General features: G+C 34.2%; 1 protein-coding gene across 2 annotated transcripts; it reads right to left on the minus strand.

Moving 5' to 3' along the window:
* Positions 1 to 558: 558 nt before the first annotated feature.
* Positions 559 to 5,731, minus strand: LOC145255610 (WD repeat-containing protein WRAP73-like). 2 transcript variants are annotated; one of them, XM_080114103.1, is made up of 2 exons: positions 5,402 to 5,731; positions 559 to 2,047 (listed from the first exon to the last, which is right to left on the minus strand). In XM_080114103.1, the coding sequence occupies exon 2, from the start codon at positions 2,016 to 2,018 to the stop codon at positions 663 to 665; it is 1,356 nt and encodes a 451-aa protein (XP_079970229.1). In that variant the 5' UTR covers positions 2,019 to 2,047; positions 5,402 to 5,731; the 3' UTR covers positions 559 to 662. The 2 variants fall into 2 exon arrangements, with proteins under 2 accessions (XP_079970229.1, XP_079970230.1); XM_080114104.1 differs by lacking the exon at positions 5,402 to 5,731 and adding an exon at positions 4,823 to 4,965.
* Positions 5,732 to 18,353: the final 12,622 nt, after the last annotated feature.

An 18,353-nucleotide genomic window follows, 5' to 3' on the forward strand; every position in this document is an offset into this window, starting at 1 on the left:
ATTTTCCAACAATGGGATTGGGATTAAAAGATGTTTTTTTTTTTTTTTAAATAGTTTTAAAGGTTGAAAAACTTCCAATATATATATATATATATATATATATATTGGTCTTGAATATTAAATAGTATAAATAGGTATAAAGAGTATATTAATCCCGCAACCCTAATTGATGTAATCTCACTATTGAATCAACAATTAAGTTAACATGCATTAGTATATACTTTTATATTATCGTTCTTTTTTTTCTCTTCTATATAAGTTCCACCTCAATTGTTGAATTTGTATTATTCTGATAAGACTCCTTGTAAAGAATTTCTCTAATTCTCACCCCCCCCCCTCATATATCTCTCTCTATATATATATATATTGGTCTTGAATAGTGATGTTAGTTTTTATTTTGGTATACAATTGGGGATTATCACAATTGGGGCCTGCGGACTAGACCCCTTCCAAGTCTAAATAATAACCGGTTTTCTTTAACATTTTGTTAAGGTTATACAAATAATTAAAAAAATGAATACCTTGTTAGTAAAAATGCAGTGAAACTAAATGCTCATATGAGGTTCATAAATTTTGATTAAGATTTAATGAAAACAGTTAAACGTAAAATCTGAAATGTTTAAGATGGGCCAAACTTTTTTTTCTGGTTATAGTTGGCAATATCATTCAGGATGTCCGCCGCTCTGTTCTTCTCCCGTCAAATAACAAATACACGCTTTTTCTTTGCCTATCAATACCAACGTACTGCCATCCGGGTGCCATTTAAGACTGTAGACCTGAAATGAAGCCTCTGTAGGGATCTCCACACTCAGGCAACCAGTAGTCGACCACATAAATAGTTTGTTGCTTCCCGTACAAAGAGCCAGACGATCTGAACACGGGTCCCATGCGACGGACCTTATCGGAGACATCTGAATTAGGACTTGAGAAAGCGACAGATTCTTTACATCCCAAATCCACAAAAGGCACGGCATGTTATCATTTCTGGTGTAGAAATACCGAGAGCTACGGCTGAATTCAATAAGACTGACACCAATTTCAGGATTTGCCTTATTTTGGTCTGGTTTCACGCTAGGCACCTCAACGCTCCCATCCAAAATATGGTATTTACTTTTTTTAGAGTATAAGGCTGCAGTAGAATTTGACAGTTCTTCAAACGTCCGAGGAAGGGGACCCATCACTTCAACTTCTTTGTATATCATTATCTTGCCCGCCTTCAAGACGGCAGGGTGTGTTTTTTCCATCAACGACTTCCAAGTGATGTTATTTAACAACCGGACTTTTTCATCAAAGCTCCCCACAGCCAAAAATTGCCCAGTTGGTGACCAGTTGACACACTTTATTCCAAGAGCGTGCTCATAAGGCGAATAGGTACCCAGAAGACAACCGTCCGCGGAGTAGATAACAATTTTATATTTTAACAAAGTGTCCCAAACTGCGAGTACTTTGCCGCCCGGAGACCATTGGAGGCCGCTTAGGTCATCTGTACTGCAGGAAAAGTGCTTCACCAATTCCCAAGAGCGACATGCAAAAATACTGATAAAATCCTGGCAATCTCTACGTTCTGCCAGAGCCATAAAATAACCATCTTCAGAATAATCGTAACCTTTCTGGCACTGTTTCGGGTACCGAATGTAGGATATACTCTTACTAGTTACAGACCAGACAGTCATTCGTAGGTTAAAGTCAGCAGTGGTCAAGATGTGACGCCCGTCTGGGCTCCAGTGGACACCTCGCAGTCCAGCTGAGCCCTCATCAATCTTACACGTCCAGTCGTGGTAGAGGAGTGACCAAACCTGCACCATGTTACGCTTAAACATGCCACAAAGAATGAGGGTGGAATCCGATGACCATTGGATGAATTCAATGGCATCTAGGCAGGAAAACAAGTGCTCGATCTGCGAGGTCGTAACATTTCGAATTATAAGTTTGTAATGGCAGGCAATCGCCAAAAAGTCGCCACTCGGGGAGAATTCACAGAGTTTGTTGGATTGTCGATAAAGTTCCGAGAAATTCATCGTTTTCTTCCAGGTTTTTTGTTTAGTCTCTGATAAAACAAAAGATAAAAGAAATTAAAGTTTTGAATTTTTTTTAGATGAGGGCTGATTGTTTATATTATTTGTATTGATTGGACTATTGTTCTCATCTTGAGTGATGTTTTGGTTGGTTTGGCCTTTGACCATCTTCAGTCATATTGGTTGTTGTTTAGAAAAGAAAAGAAAAGAAAAAAGTTACTGGCTCTGTATAAATTTTTGTATTCTGTGAGTTAGTCTCTATTTTATGGTTATTGTTTTGTATTTGTGCAAAATTAGTTGACAAAGGGGAGGCAACTCTAATAAAGATCAGCAGGGGATTATCTCCCTTTCATCACCCAAATTTTAAGGATGCACAATGTTTTTTTCTACAATTATAGGCTCCCAAATGCTACTAAATATCTAGGCTTGGTCTGCTTAATAATTTTTTTTCTTTTTTTAACACATGTGCTGCCTCCATGAGTTGCCCGACTCTCCACCTTGCATCTCTGTCAATTATTTTGACTTCATTCCACAAAGCAAAGTGTGTATCTTTCTTTCCATATGTGATCAGCTAGTCCCGACTTTTCGACCCCCCCCCTCTCCCCGTGCCATTGTTTACAATGTTCTTCTAGCATTACCTTCGTATAGTTTTCCGCATTTGCACGAAATCCAATATACATAGTTTTTCGTCAGGGGATTTGACTCGTACTAGGTGTTTTTTGAGAGTTGAATCACTCTTAAATGTTTTTCTGATGTCATATGGACTGCATATTTTAATAATTTTTCGGGCAGGCCCTTTATGTACACTGTGGCAAGTTTTCGGACGATGCAAAAATAACACTCAAGATGGGAACAATAGTCCGATCAACAATATAAAGAAATTAATAAAAAAAAACACAATAATCATTAATTCGATAAATAAAAACACAATCATTAATTCAATAAATAAAAACAACACAGTTTAGGAAATCTATGTTTATGCATTTCATGTTTGTGCACCTTTTGCAAAAAATAAAAATAAGATTGTGCCATTTTTTTGATGATTATGCCGCATAATTAACAAGAAAAAAAATGGATGAAAACAAAAACAATAACTGATAAAAAAAAAAAACTCAGCATTCCACCAACCTGTTAATGCTTGTGAGTTAAAAATTTGGGTACTTGAGTAAATTTTCATGCAATAAAAAGTATCGATGATCGGGCGTCCTAAATTATAATTTACGTATGTTTTTCGAGCTGAATAAACATGTTACATTAAATAAAAACACTAAAAGCATATCCAGTTAGGTAGAAAAATAACTTATCTTGCCTTTGATAACATTTGTTATATATTTGTTTTTTGACAAATTTTTCGAATCTATGTGTACAGTAATACAAACCCCTTTCACTTGCTTTTCATTTTTCAATTTTCTTTCACATCCAAATATAAAATTCTATTTTATAAAAAACGACTGAAAAATATGACTTAATTTTTTTTTTTTTTTTTTTATCGTTATTGTAATTATTACACGTAAGGTCACAACCTCAATCAAATCTATGGGCACTAGCGCACGCGGAAGAAAAAGGATTCAAAGTGAAATGGATTATTTACTTTCAGGCTCTCATGTAGGGTGCTATTTGTCATGGCAATCGTTGGTTGAAAAAGTTCTTTGTAGTTCTTAAAAGAAAGAAGTTTACTCTTAGTAGCATTAAATGCTAACAACTATTTACAGTTTCATTTCACTATCGACTGGATGTTGTTTTCTGGGGTTTCTGTCATCAAAAATAAATTCGTCACACCTCTTTAAAAATGTTTTCATGTAATAAAAAGTATCGATGGTTCGGGCGTCCTAAATTATGAGATGAAAAAACGAACGAATCTCTTAGTAAAGGAGAGTTGTCGCCCTCGGCACAATGACAAATTGTAAAACAGCGCCGTTATGTCTTTCTGGCAAAACTACTGCACAAGCGATCGACTTTTTTTTTAATATGTCGTTGTATACAAAAAAATATTCCGTACTTAATTATCATATCGAAAATAGTAATATATCTAAAAATTACGAATATTCATCGACTAGAAAATTTACTAAACTTTAGGTAGAGTTATCCAATGACCCCAAGGACGGGGGTTTTGAATTATTCTTTCACTGATGTTTACATATTTTAAATGCGTATTTCTCAATAGATTTTAACTCGAAAAGAAAAAAGGGGTTTGTATTACTGTACACATAGATTCGAAAAAGTTGTCAAAAAACAAATATATAACAAATAAATGTTGTCAAATACAAGATAAATTATTTTTCTACCAAACTGGATATGTTTTTAGTGTTTTTATTCAATGTAACATGTTTATTCAGCACGAAAAACATAGTGTTACCGATGTATTGGAAAATTTAAAATGGCGGCCGACTCTCTCTTTAACACGGTAAGTTCGGGAAAAGGTGTTATAAATAATAAACTAGACAAAATACTACTAAAAAAACACCTAATATATGTCAAGTTATGCCACGGTAACATATATTGAGCGAATTTCTAACAGTATTTTGTCTAGTTTATTATTTATAACACCTTTTTCCGAACTTACCGTGTTAAAGAGAGAGTCGGCCGCCATTTTGAATTTTCCATTACATCGGTAAACACTGTACGTTTTTCGAGCTGAATAAACATGGTTGGTACATTGAATAAAAAAACGAAAAATATATCCAGTTTGGTAGAAAAGTAACTTATCTTGCCTTTGGTGACATTTATTTGTTATATATTTGTATTTTGACAACTTTTTCGAATCTATGTGTACAGTAAAACAAACCCGAAAAAAAAATAATGCTTACACAATTTTTGGTCACTGCGCACTGGTTGGTTGTCCAATCTGCTTATTCTGAAAGCCGTTCTTAACATGGGGAGGTTGAAAATAAGAAAATGCATTTCAGATTAAACACCCCGACCTCCTCATGTTAAGAACGGATTTCGAAATGAACAGGTTGGACAACCAGTGAGTGCACATCGATCTATTTCTTTTCTCGCAACTTACATCGTATTTTACTGACTTTTGCCAAAACATAAGTTATTTTTTTGCTATGGAAACCTCATTTTAAACGGCATAAACTTCGGTGCTTGTGTAAAATAGTGATGTTTAAAAAAAAAAAAAAATAAAAATCGACGTATTTTAGGTGAAAACATTATTATATATATTTACATTTCATGTCGAAATTACCACCAATACCAAAAACTATGAAAATTAAGCAGATAATGTGCTAGATGTATTTTGGATTAAACAAAAAATTAAATCGTTAAAAAAAAAAAAAAATGAGCGGGTTGATATTATAAACATTAAAATAAAACAAAGCTTAAAAAAGGCGCGGGAAAAAAAGAATAAATATATTTTTAAAAATTAAATATCAAAATATTACCGGGTATGTTTGCTTTTCCGTCTGATAAAAACTAAAAATGCTTCTTTTATTTCATTCTTTTCGGCAAAGAATTTCGTTTGCGTCCCGCGTAACCAAAAAAAAAAAAAAAAAAAATTAACGTTTAAGGTAATTTTCCATTATTACAGAGCAAAGTTTCTTTTTTACGCATTTTTATTTTCATTTTCATAACTCAATTCTAGAAGAATTCAACAGTCTGAAGGTGAAAGAGTTTCATGTTCACAATCTGTTGACATGGAATAAAAATTTAAAAAATAAATTTCGACATGTAGAAACATGAAAATTCCTCAAAGTTCTTCTTGTACGAGTTACTCAGAGTTATCTCCCCTGGCAAGATCAACCTTTACAACTTTAGCAAAGAATTCTAATGTGTTTCTCGTCTCTACGTGACTATATATAGACTTTTTACCCCTCTACGTGAATATATATATATATATATATATATATATATATATATATATATATATATATATATATATATATATATAGAGAGAGAGAGAGAGAGAGAGAGAGAGAGAGGTAAGGGTGGGTCCTTATTAACACATTCATTCATCGCTTAACGTTTTATTTGGTTCATTTGTTTTTTATTACTGTTATTTTTCTTTATTTTGGGGTGTTTTAAGGCTCTAATTACCCCCGCCCATCACCCGCATATATCATACGCATCACAATTTCATCCCTCATATATCATACGCATCAGCGCATCCATCCTTCATTGCTTCATTGTAAATAAAATCATTGTTTTATATAATAATAATAAAAAAAAATAAAAGTCATTGTATATATTGTTCATGTCATCTGGGGTTTTAAGTAGATCCAACCCCTTGAGTGAATGCGGTATTGTGGTGACTGCAACTAGTTATAGGGAATAGAGCAAGTGGACGACCCTCGACCCCCATTCCCCCCCCACCCTTTTTGGCCTCATGCCACATTTGGAAAGTTTTATTTCCACATTTTATACTATTTTTCTTGTAAAAATTTTGTAAAGTTTGGAATATTCTTTTTTGAATATATATATATATATATATATATATATATATATATATATATATATATATATATATATATATATATATATATATATATATATATATATATATATAAACAACGAGATAAAATAAAACGAAAGTGCAAGTCCAGAGTGCAATCTAATTAATAAAAAATAACAATAACAATAATAAAAAAAGGCGCTTACACTATTAAGATGAAATTTGGGAAATCGTTAAACTGAATTTTACATGAAAACAATGGCATCTGCGTATTCCTCATACTTTTAAGATGATTATATCCCAAAATTACGAAAATCGATAAAGTAGAAAATTATTTATTAAAGAAAATATAAAATAGAATTTGATGAAAACGATCGTAAGACAGGAGAGTTCAGTTCAACCGGGAGGTAATTTTCCGTTTTGATTTAAACAAGATAGCTGAAAAATTTCACCTGCTAATACGATTAAAGTTGTTTTTTTCTTTGTTTTTTGTTTTGTTTTTTTTTTGTTTTTTTCGCATAATTTCGACTGCATAATTTGAAGCTACCGTTGCAATTTATTGGAATTTTAAAAAAATCAGTAGAAACCATTGTTTTTTTTTTTTTTTTTTAAATCTGAAAACTCCATTTATCAACTACAAAATCTCGTCCCAAAAAGTGTAGAAGCGCAAAAAAAAAAAAAAAAAAAAAAAAAAATGCAGGAAAATCTTTATTATGGTCGTATCTGTCACAAAACGAAAATGTCATATTTCAAAAATTATGTAAAATGACCAAGTATTTTTTTTTCAATTAAGAAAATCAGATTTTATGAGGAAGCGATTTGGTGTATTAGTCATCTCTATAATTCATCACTGGTTATTTCCCCATTAACAACCTTTCTAGAAATAAGAGATCAAAATAAGCCTTGTAATGGCTACGATATACTATTAATAGCTAAAAATGGTAACATTTGATTTTCTTAGTAAAAAAAAATTACTTCATCAATTTACATAATTTTTGGAATATGACGTTTTCAATTTGTGACAAGTGCGTTATGATAAAGATTTTTCTGTATTTTTGTTTCTTTAATTAGGTTGAATCATGAACTTGCACCAAAACGAATTTTGGACATATGCAGAGTAGACATTTAATGATTTAATGGAGATTCTCGAATTTTGATGACAATTTTCAGATTGGACCAAGTTATGCAGACAATAAATTGTGGAGAAAGGTATTTGGAAAATCTGACTCAGTTTACTTTAGCCCCAACAGGTGTGTTTTTACCCCTAAAACACCTTGGGGTTTAGAATTTTCCCAGGGTCAAATATTACGTTTCAAGATGTATATCCATGTGTTCTTGCTTTTGGATAATTTTCAGCAAAATCTAATGGTCGGAAAAGATTCTGTGTCCTGGAAAGTGCTATTTTTGGCCATTTTAACTACTTTTGACCCCCTACCAGAATTTTTATCAAAAATCTGGGAATGTTACATTTCCTCCCTTGGGTAGTCGTAACTTCATGCAAAATTTCAGAAAAATGTAATTGAGAATTTTGGAAACGAACGGACGAGGGTGAATTCTAAGGACTAAATCCGACTAAGTTGGTGGACAAATTACTACGTGCAGAAAAAAAAAAAAAGAAAAAATGACCTAATATATTATGGGGAACTGTTTTTTGTAAATACTGGTTGTCAATTTTCGATTAAAAACCAGAAGTCATCGCCAAGTGAACATTTTCTTTTTTACTACGCTTTTTAAATTAGACAACATGTAATTCTTTCTGGCAAATACAAGAGCGACGTTCCCTAAGCAAGTTGGTCTAAAATCTTTAAACAGAGAATGGTTAAACAGAAATGAAGAGAAGTCGATTCTAATATATTGTTCCTATTTACTTTGCCTCCCCACGAGGGCAGAGTTAGATACAAGGTCGGTTTTTAATGTGGAGAAAATCCAGCTCTTCAAAAAGAGGCACTCTGGATAGGAACAAAAATAAAAATTGTCTCAGTCAAGGATTTCTCCTCCATGGACCAAGGACAGAAAAGTTGACGTGTAATATCAGAACAGATTTTTTTCTTGAAACCTGATTGTAGCTTCCCCCGTGAAGTAAACACAGGGTTCTGCTTGAAATTCCGTCCAAATTCCCGAGTTGAGAAAAACATTTCTCAGTTCAACAAGATATACCTGAAGAAGGTCGGAGGTTACATCGACCAAAATGTTGTGAGAATTACATTCAAAATGAGAACAAATCAAATTTATTTGTTTGTTTCAAACTGTCAGAATTAATTTAACAAGCTTTGCTATGTATTGCATATTTATCTATCTAACCTACTCGCTAGCTGTCATAGTGTCTCAATCTATTACAGTCCGACAGATAAAAGAGCACCCAACTCAAATGACCAAAACTCTGTTGGACTGATTGTCGAAGATGTATCCTCGATTTGGTAAGGTGGCTTGTTCTCTGTCAGTCTGGTTCTGTGCAGTTCTAGGAGGTTCACCTTCCCAGACTTTACCTTTTTACCTTTTGAGTTTTGTTAATTGCATGAGACGCCCTTACCGGGGAATGTCAGCAGAGTTGCCAACAAAAGTTCAGTTCCAACAGACAGAAGAATATAGAAGCTAGAAGTAATTGAAAGAAAGTAATAGCGACAGCTAAGACAGAATATACTGAGACCACAAGAAAACGCATTGAAGCACAGAAATTAGGAACCCATGAATTTTGGAAAATCTGCAACAGTGTAATAAATAATCAGCAGTCAACGATTCCCCCACGATCAAACAATCATGAGGTTGCTTGCACGACAATCGAGAAGACTAACATGCTTGCCAGTCAGTTTGCCTCAACTCAACACTTGACCCGGCACACCATTTCCTCCCCGACTTTCCTTTGCAGACAGACGCCACAATAGACGATTTGAAAATGACCCCTTCTCAGGTACATGGTATCATAAAAATCCTAGACACCTCAAAAGCAAGTGGACCCGATCTCATTCTGGCTGTGCTATTAAAACAATACTCTGTTGAGGTTGCTCCAATTCTCTCCAAACTTTACAATAAATGCCTTAACGAATCTTGCTTTCCCGACTACTGGAAAACTGTTTCTGTGGTACCAGTCTTCAAGAATTCTGGTGAAAGAACTGACCCATTAAATTATCGTCCCATTAGCCTCCTCCCGCTTTTCGCCAAAATATTTGAGTCCTTAATTAATCAAGCCCTAGTCCAATACCTAACAGCTGCTAAACTTCTGACCGATAAACAATATGGATTTAGGCATGCCTGTTCCAAAGCAGATATCTTAACTGTGATCTCTGAACGTATATACTGCTCACTGGACTAAAAACGAGAGGATAGAGCAGTAGCCTTAGATATATCTAAGGCTTTTGACAGGGTATGACACGATGGTCTTCTAAGGAAAATTAGATCATATGGTGTCACTGGAAGAATACATAATGTAATTAAATCCTTCTTAAGTAAGAGAAAAATCCAGGTTGTCCTCGACGGTCGTACATCTAAACAACATGATATAAATGCGGGAGTACCTCAGGGGTCTATCCTTGGACCTTATTTATTCCTGATATTCATAAATGACTTCCCTGAAAAAAATTTTTCGCAGATGGGTATATTTGCTGATAACACCATGCTCTATAACAGACACGAGGGGAAAACAAATGAATACATATCTAAGGAAATGGCAGAAGCACTAGAGGATGGCCTCCAATCTGTAGTGGAATGGGGACAAAAATGAATGGTCACATTCAATGCTGCCAAGATGAAGCTAGTTTCCTTCAATAATTACAAGAAACCTTCTCTACCACTTTTAGCAATGGCCAAGAACACATTACCTGAAAGTACTTCCTTTAAACTCCTCGGTCTAATGTTTACAGGGAACATGAACTGGAATAGATACATTGAGAGCATTGCCATGGCTGCTGCAAAAAAGGTGGGCTCCCTCTACCGTGCTAGAAAACTACTTACGCCTGAAAGTATCCTGTACCTCTATAAGGCCACTATTCGCCCATGTATGGAGTATTGTTGTCACATTTGAGCTGGTGCATCTGCTGCTTGTCTCTCACTCCTGGACAGGGTTCAAAAGAGAGTCGTTAACCTGATAAGTCCTGAACTGTCATCTAGGCTTCAGCCTCTGTCCTATCGACGAAATGTTGCATCCCTCTGCCTGTTCTACAAGTATTTTAATGGTGAATTCTCTGACGAACTACAAGCACTTGTATCTCCTCAACACGAACAACCCTGACAAACCCGACAAGCAACTAAGTCCCACCCCTTCACAGTAGAAATCACTAGGTGTAAGAAAGCCTTTTACTCCAATAGTTTCTCCCCCAGAACTGCTAGATTTTGGAACTCCCTTCCGGGATTCTGCTTTCCCAACTGTACTGACATGCAGAAGTTCAAGTGTAATGTGAACAAACATCTTGCTACTCAATTCCCTTCATAATGCCCCTGCAACATATGTCCCCGATAGTAGCCCCTACTTCAAAGTGACACTGTGCCTTGCTTGGGGGTGAAATTGATTAAAAAAAAATTAATTAAAAAAAAAGCTGCCAAGGCAATTTTTCTTCGACCAGAGAGTGCTCTCTTCGTCTTGAACGCTAGATTTTGAGATCCCAGTTTCCCGACCTTGTGTCACATCTTAACGCCGTGTGAGGGAGATAAATAAACTCTTCTCCTTGTCCCTGATAGCATACGTATGCTTTCCTCCTCTTCATTGCCCCGCCTCATCACACTCTGCCTTCCCCTTTTATAACCCCCTCCCTCATGTGAAACCAAACCACAATCCTCACCCTAATCACCCCCGCACTGCTTTCTCCATTTCGATTATCTCATTCCGTATTTTGTTTTCGCCCTCTAAGACTTGAATTCATTTCCAATAATGTCTACTCGTGAAAGACACATTATTTTTGTTTCCATAGCAACAGATTGTAAAAAAAAAAATAAAAATAAAAAAGCCAGCCTTGCAATATCTTATATCATTCCAAAGCACATCGGAGCGCCGGAGCGGTCTTCTCTGAAATCGAAGGGGGGGGGTTAGGTACGTGCAAAATGAATGCCGATGCTCAAAATGTATAAACATTTCTTCCGCTTTACTTAAACATTCACCAAAAAGCAGGAAATTAAACAATTTTAATGACATTTTCAGTATTAATAAAACAATGATCCCGGAATATAATGAACCCATTATTTTTATTTGAATCTTAGTGAAAATATGTTATTTTGTCTAAACAAAAATACCTTTACAAAAGTTATGCTTTTCAGTAGTAAAAAAAAAAAAAAAAAAAAAATGAATGCTTTTATTTATTTTATTTCATTTTGTGAAAATAAAGTATCGTAAATTGTAACAATAGAAAAAAATTCAGATAAAAATTATAAAAAAGCCCCTAAAGTCCGTATAATGAATTTGATATAACGCGAACAAAAATTAATTTTCCGAACTACTGATATTATCATTGAATTAAACATTGTTTATTTAATATTTTCACACAAAAAATTATAATTGCAAAAAATATTTCCTCTTTTTTTAGATTACATTTTTAGCGTAATTTTTATATATTTTTTTTTTTACATAGGCATCACCACATTATCAAGGCCCAGAGGCCACTCAAGGATAAGGGTTAAAGAGTGTACAGTAGCAATTGGACAATATAGTAATCATTAGTAATGAAAATTTGGTAAATTTGATAACTTATATGGAACGGCTCATCACGAACTTATTTACTTTAGACTTGAACACAACCATATTGTAGTTAGCCGGAAAGCAGGAAAACGGAAGACAATTCCACAGGCGTGCAGTTCTAAGAAAGAAGCTTTGTTCATGGAATCTACATTTAGGTTTAGGCACAGATAAAGAGTGGGGGAAATTATTGATAGTGTTTACAGCTAGACGAGTGTTTCTTGTGAAAGTTTGGCGAGGGGGGACCATAGATTGAAGCTCAGTCGAACACTTTCCATGAAAATAACGATACATCAGAGACAAACTCGCAACATCTCTTCTGTGAGATAGAGGTTGCAGCGAAGAGAAAAGGACATCTCCTACGAGGCTACGAAGTCTATTTTGAACTCTATCAAGGCAGGACAAGTCCTTTCTAGCAGCTCCTGCCCAGATGTGGCAACAGTATTCCATCTTTGGACGTACCTGGCTCTTATATAGATAGAGAATAGCATCAGCAGTGAGATATTTACCGGATCGATAGAAAGATCCCACCATTTTTCCAGCGGCCTTGGCAACAGATTTGATGTACGTGTTCCATTTAAGATCAGGAGTAATGGTCAAGCCCAGAAGCTTATCAAAACTTGAGGCCTCCTGAAGACGAGAGCCATTCATTTCAATTGATGCCAAATGTGGATTAGAATGTTGATGATGTAAAGAGAGAAGCTTGGTTTTAGATGCATTAAAAGTAACCAGCCACTCCTTTCCCCATTGTACTACGTGCTCAAGATCAGAGGAGAGAGAATTGGAGAGAACTTGGTCGTTTACTGTCTTAGATGTGCAACCATAAATGGTAGTGTCGTCAGCATAAATGTCTACAAATGATGTAAGGATGTGATTTGGAAGATCATTAATGTAGATCAGGAAAAGAGTTGGGCCCAGGATGGACCCCTGAGGGACACCGGCATTAATACTGTGAGCTTCTGATTTTTGCCCCTCAACTACTACTCTTATGAACCTATCAGAAAGAAATGATTTAATAATTGAGAAGACATTTCCAGCTATACCATAACTAGCGATCTTATGAAGTAAACCTTTATGCCATACCCTATCAAAGGCTTTAGATATGTCAAGAGCAATTGCCCTAGAAAGATTGCCACCGTCGAGAGATTTGCTAATCCTATGCGATATAACTGTAAGCACATCTGCTGTAGATCTAGCAGAACGGAAACCATATTGAGTGTCACTAAGAAGGTTATTTTTGTTGAGATGGTTGATTACTTCTGTATTTAACACAGATTCTAGCAACTTACTCATGATGCACAGGAGACTTATTGGCCTGTACTGAGAGGGGGATGAGCGATCACCTGAATTCTTAAATATATGTAAAATTCTAATATTTTCCTTGCATGAATGAATGTGTAATGTTCTGCGTAACATAATTTTTATATAATCTTGAAATATATATAAAAAAATTAATTTAAAAGCAGGAACACAGAAAAATAAATAAATTTTTAAAAAAATGGTAAAAATTATACAAACGTTCACGTTAGGAATGTACGGATGCACAGACGGAGGGGGGGGGAGAAAACCCGCACTCCCTACCTCCTTCCAACTACCTGACGTCATTCTCAGACAGCCTTTTGACTTTTTAACATTTTGGGCTTCCGTAGAAGACGACTGTATTTGTTTTGTTTGAGCGAAGCCAAAATCTCTCACTTTGGGGGGATAATTATGCTATGCTTTTGTACAAACAAGGTGTTCGTTTATTTAATTCAGCATTTTAGGACTTTACTAATTATCTTTTAAATAGACCCAGAAAACTAATATTTCTCTTTTAAAGGATTTTTACAGTGAATTTATTTAACTTCAAAATTTAGGTTAACTTGTCAGCTTCCGAATGACGTCATGAAAAAAAATTTTTCATTTTAACTTTTTTTTTTCACGTTTACAAATATTTTTTCCTTTTCGAAATTAACTTTAGGCTTTAATCTTTCAAATGCAATCAGAAAGTAATTGGAAACCTACAAAAAATTTTAATGAATCAGCTTTCAAAGCCATGCCCCCTATCAGGTTTTACCATTAAATTGCACGTATCTAACTATTACTCTCGCTTCCTCCGTTTTCATTTGCGGTTAGCTCGAAAGAGAGAGAGAGAGACAGACAGAGTTTTCCATCAGTAATACCCGTGCCTAAAGAGGTTAGGGGCTGATAAGCTTTGATTAACCTGCTTATCCTGTGCAACCTCGAATTAACGGTTTCAACACTAATAAAAAAAAAAGGAAACCTTTATTTTTTCAATTTAAAATATAAAAAAAAAATTTTTAAATAAAGAAAAAAAGGAAAAAGATTTAAAGAAAAAAAGGAAGATAAAATAAAAGAAAAAAGAAAGAGAAAATTTTTTAAAAAACTCCAAGAAAGAAAAAGAAGTAAAAAAAGAAAAGAAAGAAAAAAAAATAAGCTGCTAATCAAAGTCACAAATCGCTCATCAAAATAAAATCCAATACCATTTACGCCCCTGTAAAAAAAACAACCTTTATAGCAAATAAAAAAAATATTTTACTAGTTTATAATTTATAAGGTATTAAATTTCATGAAAGTTGGTAGTGGTAGAGGTATTTTTGATTTTTGATGAGCGTTTCATTTTGAAATTCAATTACCTGTAAACAGATCCCTCACCCACAGTCCATGATGACTCCAAAACTTAATTCACTGTAAAATTATCCTTTTTTACTCCCTAATAGTAGGCAAGCATAAAAACACACATTTGTATTCATATATATTTCGATAATTGTGACCTGGTAGACCAGCACAAAACCTACCTTACAAACAGTGTGCTGAAAACGAATATTGCATTTAAAATTGGGTCCAGCAACTAGTTTTCACGATACTGAAAAGATACTTTTCCACAGGTTTCATGTAACACGGCAGCCATATTTGTAAAATTGTACTTGGTTTTCATGTTAACATTTTCCTTTTAAATGATGACGTGTGCAGGTTTCGGGTATGCTAAAAACGAATATCGCATTCAAATTTTCCACAAATAAGTAGTTTTTCAGATATTAAGCAATGTAGTTCTTTATATTATAAGTGGTGGCCATTGTTGTATGTGCAGTATCACTCATAAAAAATAAATAAACGAATAAACAATAAAAAGCGATAAAAACCATACATAGAATTGTTGAGATCTTGTGTTCCGGTGGTAAGACATTAAACTACGTATCAACGGTAGTGAGTTCGAGTCTCAATAAGTTTAGCTATACTGAAGAGAAGTGAAACTTCGAAACATGTCATGTCTATAGATAACTTAATTTTGTGTACGTAGATAAATATTTAAATAGATAGTTAAATGATAAATTAATTACAAATAATATGTCCCAAAAATGTGGGGGCAACTAGAATATAATCAAAGGGCAGAAAACCTCTCCCTTTATAGCACTCAGGGGGTGAAAAAAAATAATAAAAAAAAAAACACCACAGTATCGCTTATAAAAAAAATAAATAAATAAATAAACAATCACACACACACACACACAATAGATTAACTCTTCATTATCTTGAAAATTCATTACGTCATTTCTGCTTTGAACAAATATGGCCGCCACGTTATATTACTGCATGAAACATGCAGAAAAGTATCATTTAAGTATCGTTGAAACTAGTTGCCAGTGCTAATTTTAAATGCGATATTCGTTTTCAGCAAACCCAAAAAACCCTAGAATACAAGCTTTTTAAGGCAGGTTTTGTGTTGGTCTACCAGGCCACGATTACCAATATTTTTGTAAAAGTTAAAACGTTTTCTTGGTATTTCATTTTCTTATATATTGTTTTGTAGATTCTTTTAGCCTTTTTTTTTTTTTTTTTTTTTTTTTTTTTTTTTTTTTTTTCTATCCCTTCTCTCTGTTATCCCATTATATCGCCCTCCTCCCTCTATAAAATAATTTTTTCCGATTCCAATCTCAAAATTTTTCTATTTCTAATTTGAATGTTTTTAAAGTCTCGGTTGTCTTTTTATCTTTACTTTTGTATAATGCCAGCGTTTTCTCCTCTTCTGAGGAGAAGCATTTAGTTTCGAAATGCCATGGCCTAAAGAGGTTTCTCCCTTATTCCTCTTTCTGTACATGACAAATATTTAACTATAAAATTGTTATTTTGCCCTGATTTCTGTAAAAACATCTTAAATGTGCATGTATTTTCTCAAACGTAAAAACACACTTGTGAGGGGATGATCCAGAGATTTTAGTCTTACTGGAAGTTTAAATCAACAAATATTTATTAATTTTATTATTACTACAAGCAGTGGAAAATGTCTCTTAAATCAAAATCAAATAAAAAAAAAATATAATTAAAAGGAATCAGTTTTGGCATTGGAAAATAGGCTAAAATTTTTCTGATTCCGATACTAATTCCGAAAAAAGCTCCGATTTTTCCAATTCCTGATTCCGATTAATTGTCCCAACACTCATTAAAATGTAGGGTGGTCATTCCAACACTCATTAAAATGTAGGGTGGTCATTCCTACCTAATATTTCTTGTTAGAGTGTTTTTGGCAAATATTGTGGCCTGGTGAACGATGCTTTTGGTTAAAGTATATATATATAGGTTGAGAAGAGCTCTCTCTCTCTCTCTCTCTCTCTCACACACACACACACACACACACACACACACACATTCTCACTTTTATAGAATATGAGATAAATTTTCTGTAAGTGTTGCTATTTTAATCTATTTCCCATTATTGCAATTCAGTTTTCCCTTTTTTATGCCTCAACGATTTCATTACTGCATTTAGAGGCGAGTGGGAATTAAGAGTACTTTTGCCTGACGATGACTTCATTCGACCCTTTTAACTTTTTTTTTCTTTTCTTTTCTTCGATTTATTTCTGGTTTTCAAGGTCATTTTTTGCATTTTTTTTTACATGCACTCAGTCAGGTTTATCACGCCCTCCCATTTTCCTCTCTTTCTTTCTCATTTGAAAAAAATACATTTTCGTTTCATAAAAAAAAAAAAAAAAAAAAAAAAAAAAGTATTTTCATTGCTCTGTCAAGCTTACATTTAGAAGAAGCATTTTCATTGGTCTGTCATCTTAGATAAAACAAACAACAAAAAAAAAACATGTTGGGCTATTATGATTAAGATTAAAAATGCATTTTCATCCATAAATATGCAGCTTGAAAGGAAGTATGTTCTTGTGTTCCACATTCCCATTAATACACGATTTCTGCAGAATGATGAAGAATATCATAAGAGGATTGAACATGATGAATGGAATGAACAAAGTTTAAATACTTATTAGGAAGGGTTTATTCTGTAGGGAATCAGTCTCATGGTAACGTGTTTTACAGGCATGAAGTTCTCGGGAAGAAAAATTGTTCATACAAATTCAACCTGATGCTAGGCAGACAGGAAGAAAGATAAGTTGTTTTTACGTGTATTAGAAGGCGAGTTCTTGCTGTAAATGTATTACAAGAACCAATGATTGGAGCTCAGTCGAGCATCTTCTATGGAAATAACGATGGAATATAGAGAGATTAGCAACATCTCTTCTGTGAGAAAGAGGTCATTCCCCACTAGATTTTGAAGTTGATTTTGTACTCTGTCAAGAAAAGAATGATCTGAGTAGCATCTTTGAACATATCTGATTTTTATTAGGTAGTGGATTGTATCAGGAGTTTACTGGGAGTCATCATGAGTCACATCTTCCGCTTGGTGCGGATTGCGAACCCACATGACTTATTTTTTGTCATTCCTTCCGATCCAGGGCAAGTTGGTTGATGGATGCCCAACTGTTGAGAGATGTCCAATCAAAAACATTTTCTCTTCATCTTCTCCTTGGCTTTCCTTTGCCTCTTTTGCCTTCTAACATACTTTCAAAGCATAATTTTGACAGGCCAATAGTTGATCGTTTGACATGGCCAAAAAAGTTTAAGGGTTTTAGTTTTGATTTTTATCAAATAGAGGAGGTAGGGAAGTAGTTTGACAGAGGGTGGATATTGCGTTTTATTCGATCAGGCAAAGTTTTGAAACGCATTACATGATTTTAAAAACATTTCAATACGATTGGCTGATTGTTTAGTCCATGCGATACAATCAAGTTCATACAAAACTATTGGGATGACAAATTAAATAAACTTTTTTGTTTTCTTTTTTACACAGTGATCACCACTTATCAAGGCCCGGAAGCCACTCAGGGATAAGGGTTATTACAAGTACATTATGTTAGTGTGGAGATTTGATGAAGTGTTTACTTAAGGGGCGGTTCATTAGGAATTTGTTAACGTTGGACTTGAAGACATCCAAGTTGTAGTC

This window comes from Euprymna scolopes, chromosome 31 (genome assembly GCF_053919585.1).
Source record: "Euprymna scolopes isolate OS-2025 chromosome 31, ASM5391958v1, whole genome shotgun sequence".
Classification (NCBI taxonomy): domain Eukaryota; kingdom Metazoa; phylum Mollusca; class Cephalopoda; order Sepiida; family Sepiolidae; genus Euprymna; species Euprymna scolopes.